Source organism: Neomonachus schauinslandi, chromosome 2 (genome assembly GCF_002201575.2).
Source record: "Neomonachus schauinslandi chromosome 2, ASM220157v2, whole genome shotgun sequence".
NCBI classification, from domain to species: Eukaryota; Metazoa; Chordata; class Mammalia; order Carnivora; family Phocidae; genus Neomonachus; species Neomonachus schauinslandi.
This window is the reverse complement of record NC_058404.1, coordinates 71,603,638-71,615,158: the sequence shown is the minus strand read 5'-3', so window position 1 is coordinate 71,615,158 and position 11,521 is coordinate 71,603,638. Positions and strand designations below refer to the sequence as shown.

The 11,521-nt window shown below is 38.7% G+C and overlaps 1 protein-coding gene across 1 annotated transcript in view; it reads right to left on the bottom strand.

Annotated features, from left to right (window-relative positions):
* Positions 1-7,461: 7,461 nt before the first annotated feature.
* The window catches only part of ASIC5 (acid sensing ion channel subunit family member 5), a 31,719-nt gene continuing 27,659 nt past the window's right edge, over positions 7,462-11,521 (bottom strand). The window contains exons 9-10 of the mRNA XM_021698972.1: positions 9,375-9,466; positions 7,462-7,652 (exon numbers count right to left, since the gene is read on the bottom strand). Coding sequence (XP_021554647.1) covers positions 7,462-7,652; positions 9,375-9,466 — 283 coding nt within the window. The remainder of the gene's footprint in view (positions 7,653-9,374; positions 9,467-11,521) is intronic.

Genomic DNA, 11,521 nt, shown 5'->3' with positions numbered 1-11,521 from the left:
TTCCTTCCTTCCTTCCTTCCTTCCTTCCTTCCTTCCTTCCTTCCTTCGTTCCTACCTTCCTTCCTTCTTTCCCCCTTCCTTCCTTTGTCTCTCTTTTTCTTTCTTTTCCATCTCCCTTTTTTTCTGATTATTCACATATTTCTACATTAATTTAATCCTCTTTATTTAAACTTTAGGGCTTAAAACAACATATTCATCTTTGTGCTGCTTCTGCTCCATGTGGCTTTAGCTAGGGTCACTCACTCAGCTCTATTTAGCTGGCCACTGTCTAAGAAGAGTTTATCCACTTATTAAGTACCTCAGTACTCCTCTATGACCTTTTTCTTTTCCTGTGGCCTACACATGGCAGCTGGACTCTCAGTGTTCCAAAGAGACAAGCCCCAACATACAAGCTTTTAAAAGACCTATATATTTTATTTATGATATTTATGATAAGATGATATATACATAAAACAAATACATAATATACTGCACAGCATCAAATATAGATTATATATAATATGCATTTATGTCCCCAAGAGTAAAATTGCTGGATCCTAATTATGTGTATATTTAATCTGCCTAAGTACTTGCATATTGATCTCCAGAATTATTTCTGTCAACATTACTATTGGCTGTGCATGGAGATTCCCATACTCTGTGCTCATAGTTGTACCGTTAGGCCTATTTTTCCATTCTGTCTCCAACCACAATCTAACCACTCCATTCGAGAACCTATAGTGGCTCTTTATCAATTTGTTAACAGGATGAAGATCAATGACCTTAGATAAGAATTCAAGGATTCCTATAATCTGACCACTCTTTGTACTCAAAGGGATTTCCAGTTCACCATGACTCCCCTTCCACTCTCTCTAAACTAATCTCCTTGATGTTTGGCAAACACACTGTACAAGGGGCACCTGGGTGGCTCAGTCGTTAAGCGTCTGCCTTCGGCTCAGGTCATGATCCCAGGGTCCTGGGATCGAGCCCCGCTTCGGGCTCCCTGCTCACGGGAAGCCTGCTTCTCCCTCTCCCGCTCCCCCTGCTTGTGTTCCCTCTCTAGCTGTCTCTCTCTCTCTCTCTGTCAAATAAATAAAATAAAATCTTAAAAAAAAAACACACACACTGTACAAATCTGCAGCTGTAAGATTCTTTTCCAAGCTTCTATGCTGAAGGCCTTGCCTTTTCTCTGTTTATCCAAGTTCTACCAATCTGATTCATAGGATTCATCTCTGTTTTGATATCTCCAACAATGCGAATAGTTATTTCTCTTCACCTTCTCTGAAACTTTTTTTTTTCAGTAAACATTCTGAAGCTTAACCATGTATTAACACACCAAATCCTGTTTCTCAGGTACCTAGTCCCTCTTAGGATGGTGAGATGATATTGGCTAAGCTCCAGAGGAGCTATTGCCACTTTCTGATTGTATTTTATGCACCTCGGTGAACAATGCGCCCTAGAGAATGGGAGTTCAAAATATTCAGCTTGTAGGTATCGCCCTTTCTGAAGATTCTGTGGGTGAATCATCAGTGATTTATGGCTATACAAAAGTATGAATAGGATAAACATAACTTGAAAAACAAAACCTAAGAGATGATTCCAACCTGCTCATTTTTCAGGCAGGTCACCAAGGGATGCCGATTGATAGCTTTTCTTCAAATACCCCAAATGGTATTATTGGGTCAACTTTATAATTTGGCCTCAGGTCACTTCTATCTCAGAGGAAAAGCAAATGAGCATGGATCATGACCTACCACCATACCCGAGAGAATTAAGAGTATCAGGACTCTTGTTCTGAGGCGCCCTCTCAGGAACAGAATTGCAGAATTCTTTCCCAACGCTATTTGTCCTTCATGTGCTGCCTTTCCATCTTCCACCGTTTCTGCCTATCCATTTTCTTTTTTTACCTGTCTTAACACAGACGTGGCCTCTCTAGGTGAGAGTTTCAGATTCAGCCATACCATCCCCTCACAGGCAGAAATAGCCTTCCTAGTGTGTTCCCATTTGTCCATTTCCGAGAAAATGTACCATTGGAAAGGTAAAGATCATGGGACAGTATCACGACTACAGGCAGTGGACCGGCATTTCCAATCAGTCCCAGGTGAGCCCATAATGTGGAACCAGTCCATTTGTCCCCTTAGGAATATTTATATTTTCAGGGATGCCTGGGTGGCTCAGTCATCAAGCATCTGCCTTCGGCTCAGGTCATGATCCCAGGGTCCTAGGATCGAGTCCTGCATCGGGCTCCCTGCTCAGCGGGGAGTGTGCTTCTCCCCCTCACCCTACCCCTCCCCACCACTGGTTCTCTTGCTCTCAAATAAATAAATTTATTCAGGAGATATCCTGAGTGCATGTGATGTTAAGTTTCTCACCTCGTCTTGGTACATTAACAGCAGTGATGTGTCACCTTGACCTATTTGGTAGAATCAAACAGAAATACAGTCTCTTGTTCCAAACCCTTGAGGGGATTGGCTTCAGTCAAAGGGTAATAAAGCCCCAAATAGTGGAATAGGTCCATGCCTATTCCAGTCAGAACCCATTTGAAATCACCTGGCACTACTGGGAAGAGTTCCATGTGCGGTTACTGGTAACCTACTTGCCAGCCATTGTCCTTATCTTACCCAAAGTCTCATAAGGCAGTTTCTTTCCCCTTGGCATTCTGGGAAGTGTTTTACCACAGGATAGAAGAATAGGTCACTTTGCTACCCGTCACTGCATAGTTTGAACAGCTCTGTGTTCTTAGATTTCATATACCAAGTAGCTAGCTCCAGGGGCCAGAATAAGCCTCAGTCTTTGCATTCCAGACTCTTTTTGAGAACTGCTAGACTTTTCAGATGGACATCTACATAACCCATTTAGATTTTTCTTCAGAATTCTTAGAGATATTTCTAAAATTGCATTCTCTGCAGAGAGATATTCCTAATTATCCAATTATTGAGGGCTTATTTGATTGGCCATCCAGCAAGGCTATTGATCAATCTATTAGTCTATAAATATCCAAATGTTATTCTGGGCGTGGGAGTCCCAAGCTTCAGTATTCCCAAATATAATGCTTTCTTTTATGTTCTTTTACGTTCATCGTGTGGACCTACCCTGCCTTCTTTAACCAAAGATTTACCACTCATAGAGTGAATGGGGTTGATTTCCAAACTGACCTACATCTGTCAGTGAAGAATTTTCCATCAGCACATCAGGCAGCTTGCTTTGCTAAAACAGAAGGGAAATGATGATGTCTGGGCCATTCAGCAATAGGAGCTCACGATTTGGGTTTTTTTTGTCATTGTCTGAACTGCACAGCTACACCTGTTCTTGGATGCAATATACTCCCACCCTTCCCTTCCTTCAGAGCGGGCATCAAACATGCTTCTGTAAGTACCATTTCCATCTTATCAGTGAGTCCTTCTGAGTTGTTCTGCCTTTATTGGAAGGTCTCTCTGACATTGCAACTATATTGGGGTTTAGAATTATTTGATGTCTCAGTGGCAGGATCTGTCTCCACCAAAGCCTGGTAACAGATCAATGATTGACTCCTCTAAGGATCATCTGTAGTTGCTGCATTCAGGGACTTGCAGGCCTAAAATTCCATGCTAAGATGCAATGCTAGACTTCTGTCAGGGGGACGATAATCTTCATACATCCACTTGACAATACTTCCAAAATCATCTGTGTTTTATTTAAGATTATTAACTGTGCATAAAAATTGGGTAATCCTAAAGTTCCCATTCAGGACGATGAATTAAAATTGAGCAAAAGGTGAAATTGATTTATTTAAGCTGGAAGCCAGTAATGGCAAAGCCCTCTATTTTATATAATAAGTGCATTCCATTATGGGTTCAGGTATAGGTAAGGCCACAACAAGATGGGTGTTTTTTATTTTCTTTTTTGCTCTCCAATCTTCAGTTTCTTACTAACACTAATGTCATCCTCTGCAGCACCAGTGCACCTCCAAGTTGCTCTTTCAGCTTTTGGGTATTGCCCTTCATAGCTTCAATTGAATTCCTATATGACCTTACCCCCTTTTAGTAGGAGGGCTGGGTAGGGGCCCAAACCTTTATTGACATCCACTATTATTTGCCTCAGGGTTGTATCACTGGAGGGTGGTTTATGGCGGATTATCCTGTCACAAGCCTAGGGTTGTTTGTACCCACAATACTTCAAATTTTCCTGTAGGAGACAGAGTTGTAACTTTGACTTTCAAAGCACAGACTCTCTGTATTCCCACCTTCATCAAGTCCCAAAGAGGTAACACTTGTATATTTAAAATTCTGGAAAATTGTTTGGGTGCTGAACATGGCAACCAACCAAAGATTAATACTCATCCCAAATAGTCTCCTCCATTCCATTGTGTTTGTTATTCAGTTATTTGCCCCTTGGTATTTAAGCAAAGAAATGAAGACAGCAAAGATTCATTGGCAATTGATGGTACTTTTCAGCCAAGTGGTCCAACTCTCCTCTGGCCTGTTACTGTATAGTATTGAGATGGTGCACTTGTAATACAGTCCTAAAGAAGTAGCCTCACGAGGGAGCACTCTATCTTTCCAAGTTCCCAATAGAACTTTGGGCAAGAAATGAGGCCCATCTTGTTTGTTTGTTTGTTTGTTTCGTATACAGTCTCAATTTTACCTTGTTTTGTGCGTCATTTTCTTTCCCTTTCCTCATCAGTAATTTCACTTTTACAAAGGTGATTAACAGAAACAGCAGTCTCCTATTTTCCATCATTTCCCCTTTCATTCAGCGTCTTTATTTCAACCAATGTTGCCAACTTTCCAGGGGTCAAAGCTACATCATGCAAAGTCTATGGATAAGATTGGTCTCTGGATGGGGCTCCTGGGTGGCTCAGTGGTTAAGCGTCTGCCTTCGGCTCAGGTCATGGTTCCAGGGTCCTGGGATCGAGCTCCCCATCGGGCTCCCTGCTCAGCAGGAGGCCTGCTTCTCCCTCTCCCACTCCCCCTACTTGTGTTCCATCTCTAGCTGTTTCTCTCTCTCTCTGTCAAAAAAATAAATAAAATCTTAAAAAAAAAAAAAAAAAGATTGGTCTCTGGTAAATCTGTTTTAGAGTTTTTGCTACTTTAAACCAAGGGTACGGTGACAACCATTGAGCATCAGAATCTCATGAAATCCATAATACCTATTGTTTCCCCAAAGTAACTCTGATCTATTGATTCAGGGATCCAAAAGCTACTCCTTATATTACTCTGCATTGCCCAATTCTCTTGACGGGCATTATTGTTCCAGGGTCTAGGGTCTAGAGTCTAGGATCTTGGGTCTGAATTGAGAGAAGTGAAGCTTACATTCTAAGAATCTCCATTCTTAATCAGTTACTTCTTTCATTACAACAATCTTTATTTAATTTGTTTTAAACAATATATATTTGTAATTTTTTAAAAAGATTTTATTTATTTATTTATTTATTTGAGAAAGAGCAAGAGTGAGCGAGCACAAGCGGGGGCGGTTGGGGAGCAGCAGAGGGAAAAGCAGGCTCCCCGCTGAGCAGGGAACCCAATGCGGTGCTCGATCCCAGGATCCCAGGATCATGACTTGAGCTAAAGGTAGATGCTTAACCGACTGAGCCACCCAGGTGCCCCCATTTGTAATTTTTAAAGCATAGGAATATCAGAAGATAAGTTCGTGAAAGTCATGTGAAATACTTAGAATTTCTTATAATTCAAGATTCATCAAGTCCAAAAAATAGGAGTCATCCTGATTACATTCTGCTACTTTCTCATTTATGTTAGGCATACAATATTTGCGGAGTCCTTCTTCCTTGAATCACTCACAATACAAATCGTTTAAATATTTTTTTCAATATGTTAAAGAAAAGAGTAAGAATAGTATCTCCTTGGTTTAGCTTAACAAATTTGGATAAGTAGAAGGGAAAAGAATTGTAATATAAGAAGGGAGAAGCTGCCTGCACTAAGCCTGAGACGCAGTCATACTATTAGCACAACAAATTATTTTTCACAAGTGTCAAAACAAAAACAAACAAACAAAAAAAACTATGGCTTTGCAGCCAAATATCTTATTCTATTTTTTGGTCCACAGGACAGAGAAATGAGTGGATTTTCACATTGCACTGTCAACATTCTTATATTTCCTGTTTATTTATTCACCTTGTTTATTTCATTTTGTTCTGTTTCCCCACTTCTCATTCCCCTTTCCACTACAGGCAATCTTTCAAATGTGTTTTTTATGTAAATATTTTATATTATATTTTCGTTTACTCTTTAAATACGTGTTCTCTTAAGACATATATACTTATTCTGTGTACATGTGTATTCAATTTACGTAAACTCTCCCATGATAGCCTTTGGAGTGTTTTATGTTTTTAATAAAGCTTTTTTCTTCTCTTTTTTTTAAGGGATTTTATTCTTTCTTTTTGTAAGATTTTTTATTTATTCATTTGAGAGAGAGAGAGAGCACAAGCGAGAGCATGGGCGGGGGGGAGGGGCAGAAGGAGAGGGAGAAGCCAACTCTCCGCTGAGCAGGGACCCCAACATGGGGCTCCATCAAGACCCTGAGATCATGACCTGAGCCACCCAGGAGCCTTTTAAGCTTTTTTCTACCTAACATTTTATTTTTAAGATTTATCAATATATCAGTTTTGGGGGTGATCGCATTTACTCCACAGTGATCCTCTGATGCTTTGTCTTTCATAGCATGTCCCCACACCACTGACATATGTCTCCCGCCTGACAGCTATGTAGCTAAAGAAACTCCTAGCCTGTCACGTGTCTGTGGGAGAATTTCTCTGAAGTATTTATCATGACTGGGATTTCCAGGTCATGAAATATATGTATTTCTCATTTGCTTAAGTCCTGTCTGATTGCACTGGCCTCATTTCCAGGGCACTTATAAGTACGTGGAGATACTTGGAGAAACTGACAAAACACTATGTACTCCCAGTATGCCATAAATTTATTTTTAAATAGATTTATCTTAGGTATTCACCTGAATAGGAAAGAGAGACTCCTTCTCCTCCAAAAGTTATACAGTAGAAGTCTCCAGACAAAATAATGTTGAATTTTAGTGAAAATAAAAATTCTCTGAAATTTTGTAAAGCACAAATTACACATACTATTTTCTCAATAAAAAAGTATCTTGTCTCCTCAAATACAGTTCTTTTACCAGGTGCAACTTGCATATCCAGTCATAAAGAATGTCTTTTTGCATTACACAAACACTCATTCATTAAAAAAAATATTTATGAAATGCTTAATACACAATCTCTACTGTCGTAGGTGCTGGGAATTCAATGGTGAAAAAAATAAAACAGTACTTATAAATTTTATAAATTATTATATAAATTAATATTTATGCATAAATACAGACAGACATAAAGATATGTATAAAGAGGTAGATACCTACAATGACTTTTACTGAATCCCCAAACTGTAAGATAAAGTTACATAACAATGAATTAGCCATGAATAAATTTGAATGCGTTATGAAGAGAAGAGCAAAAACTTTTGTCCTACAGGAACATTAGCATTCTTCTATGCGATTTCTCTTCCCCAGATGAGGCTGAGGTGGACGAGACCCCTGCGTCATTTCCGGTATCTTCAGCAAGAACAAAATGCATATCCAGTAGAAATTGGTGAATATATATTCAATAATTTCTATAATTGTAATCATACTGGCCCCACAAAATAGGCCCAGTTGTCCGCCAACATCTGCTGTAATAAAGCCAATAATGACATTGAATAAATCATGTTTTTTTATAAAAAGCAAATTAAACATTACTAGAATTTAAATTATTTGAAGCTAATAAGTTAATCAGAACTGATATAAGAAGATGAGTTAACTGTATCATTTTAAGTTTGGTATAAATAAAGAAATAGCAATTAATAATATCTTAAAATAGTATTTATATAAATCATCTCAAAAAGGAGAAAGTTATAGAAAAGGTACCAACTGATGCCTTGAGAGACAGAGAGAGAGAAGAGAGAGAGAAATCAATTATAAAATCTGTTTCCAAAACTATTTCTCAAAGATTTAGGAAGATATTAAATCGAGGCAAATTAATAAAACATCATAGACAGTTACAAATTCATTTCCCTGTGTTGAATGAAGAACAGAAATGTAACATTTAGATGGCTTTGAGTGATGATGTTTTCCAGAAACAAATTTCCAAGCAATTTGGAAAACTGTCTTTTTAAGCATTTGTAATATTTCATCCAACAAAAAATATGTTAACACAATATTTCCCTGTGTTTAAGAAATTTTTAAAATCTATATTTGTTTCGGCGCGCCTGGGTGGCTCAGTCGTTAAGCGTCTGCCTTCGGCTCGGGTCACGGTCCCAGGGTCCTGGGATCGAGCACCGCATCGGGCTCCCTGCTCCGCGGGAAGCCTGCTTCTCCCTCTCCCGCTCCCCCTGCTTGTGTTCCCTCTCTCGCTGTATCTCTCTCTGTCAAATAAATAAAATCTTAAAAAAAAAAATCTGTATTTGTTTTTATTGTTCGTGCTTATTTTTTTGTGGTAAAATGTAACATGGAATTTACCATTTTAATAGATTTTAAGGGTATGGTTCTGTGGCATTAAGTACACCCACACTGTTGTGCAAGCATCACCACCGTCCATCTCCAGAACTTTTTCATCTTCCCCAACTGAAACTCTGCACCCATTAAAAAAAAAACCCCAATCCCTCACGCCTCCTAGCCTCTTGAAACCACCATCCAACTTTTTGTCTCTATGAATTTGACAACTCGAGCACTAACTTCTTAAATAGAGTACATTATTAATCTTTTTCTCATTGCCCTTGGCCATTCTCAGGGTCATGCTATTTTTGTAAAGTGTGGTAATGAAGTATTGGTTGCCCCTAGAACTTTGACGGATTTGTGTATTTCCTCCGCATTCAGGGGCTCAGCTGCCAGGGTGTGACTCCTGTCAGTTTGCCTGAATCTGACCCTCTCTACTGTCTCCCACATGACTTCCTCTAAATAGTCAATGAGATCTAGGAAATCAGCTGTTAAGTTTGTTAAGGCCATGAACAGACAATGGTTGCAACTTAAAGGTTCAACTTCGCTTGCTCCGCCTCTTCTTTTCAATGCAGTCTGGGTGGAGTTCCGCATGGAGGTCTGAGATGCCTGATAGTCTACTCAGAGGAAGGACAGCTGAAACACTCTACAGTAGTCATTTGCTGGAGAAAGGGGTGGTGGCTGAAGGGAAAGTAAGATGCTGGGTATAAATGCGAATGTCAGCCTTTTCTTTGTGAAAGCTGTTGTGAGGTTTGCTGGAGTTGTGGCTAGAAAGTGGGAAAGTGCCAGATTTAAATGACAGATGAAAGACAACCACTGTCTCTTTTCCTCCAGTGATAAGCTAAAACCTTAAGTACAAAAGGAAAAAAAAAAAGATAGAAAATGTCTTAAAAATTGAGGAACAGCTAAAGAACACTTACCAAGTAATTCAGACACACTCACTGCTTTTTGCTGCTGAGTTATCTTATAGTTTAAGTCACTATAGTTTATTTCAATGTTCACGAGATTCTCCCTGGGGATAAAAATAAAGTTAATCTAGCTCAAGATTGTCAGCACTACTTTTAATTCTTCTTTGATGAAAGTAATACTCATTTTTAATTCAGATGTCATTTAATGTTGACACTGTAAAGCTATTGTGATCACAATAAATGGCAGTCATTTACTTTATATCATTAATATATTAAGGCAGAGATCCTGCTTTCTTAGTGTCTTCTAGAAATCTTTATATGAAATTTTATTTTTAAAATAAAAACTATTTTATTTTATTTTTTTTTAAAGATTTTATTTATTTATTTAAGAGAGAGAGAATGAGAGAGAGCACATGAGAGGGGGAGGGTCAGAGGGAGAAGCAGACTCCCCGCCGAGCAGGGAGCCTGCTTCTCCCTCTCCCACTCCCCCTGCTTCTGTTCCCTCTCACTGTGTCTCTGTCAAATAAGTAAATAAAATCTTTAAAAAAAAATAACTCTTCATATAGTCTTGGATACCCTCACACTCTCTGTCTCCAGCTCAGATCTTACTTTGAACTTCAATAAAAATCCAACTGCTGGGGCGTCTGGGTGGCTCAGTTGGTTAAGCGACTGCCTTCGGCTCGGGTCATGATCCTGGAGTCCCGGGATGGAGTCCCGCATCGGGCTCCCTGCTCGGCAGGGAGTCTGCTTCTCCCTCTGACCCTCCTCCCTCTCATGCTCTCTGTCTCTCATTCTCTCTCTCTCAAATAAAAAAAAAAAAAATCCAACTGCCTCATGGTATTTTTAGTTGAATATTCAATAGGTATTTCAAATTGAACATATTCCAAGCCAGGCTCTTGATATTTCCTTATTTATATTGCAATAACACTGCACAGCCAAATCCATGCGTAAATATTTGTTTTACCTTCAAAATATATACAGAATCCAACCACCTCTCATCCCATTCACTGTTACCACCTTTGCCTAAGCTCTTATCATTTCACCGGGATTTTTCCAATAGCTTTCTGATTGGTCTTTCCACTTTCAGTTTTAATGTATTTCACTGAAATACACACATATCCTCTTTTCATCACACAATAACCAAAATAATATTTCTGCAACTTGCAAATCATATCACTCTTTTGCCCAAAACTCCCCAGATATGTCTTAGTATACTCTAAGTAAAACTCCATGACCCTGTCTCTGTCACCTACCTCCTCACTTTGAACTTTCTCAACTCATTCCCTAGCATCCTTAGCCATTGCTTACCCTGCTTCCTGCCACACCAACCTCCATTCTATTCTCTCCATACATGAGGCATGCTCTTGCCTTGGGATCTCCCTCTGCATTTGATTTCCCCTCCTTCTGGAATCTTCTTCCACCATTTATTATTGAGTCTAGTTCTTATACCTCTTTTAGATCAGCGGTTTTCAAAGTGCGGTCACAGATGTGTAGGGGTCCTCAATATCTTTTTGGAGGGTTCACAAAGTCAAAATTATTTTCATAATATGTGAACATATTATTTGACATTTTCACTGTGATAGTTATTTCAAAAAGCTACAGTAGCCACATTTACATGGAACGTCATTTTTACTTGAAAGAATGACTGGCAAACTATGGTTATTCAGACTATGATATTTGGCAGACATTGTCATAAAAATGAAGAAAATGACTTGTTACTTCAAGAGAAATAACTGATAAGATTTGCAGTTAATAATAAATTTCAACTATAGCTTTTATGCTATAGTTATAATTTTGGAAAATTTGTGTCTGTTATGATGAGCTTGACAACTACCCAATTTTTAAAGACTTCTCTGATAAATAATGATATGAAAATGAAATGTATATTATATATTAAATGGATCAACATTTGGAAGATCTGCACAACTCAGAATTTTTCTAATGACAGCAAATAATGTTCAAAATCATTCATGGATGAAAGATCCATCAAAAATACAAGATCAATAGATACTAATATATTTCAATATGAAAACTTCATTGATAAGTTTTGATATTTCACTACTTTCAAATGGCAGCTTTCAAAAGACACCCTTCCCTCCTCTTGTCCCATAAGAGATAGGCTGATAAGAAAGCCCAGGTACTTTTTCCTTTGGCACCTG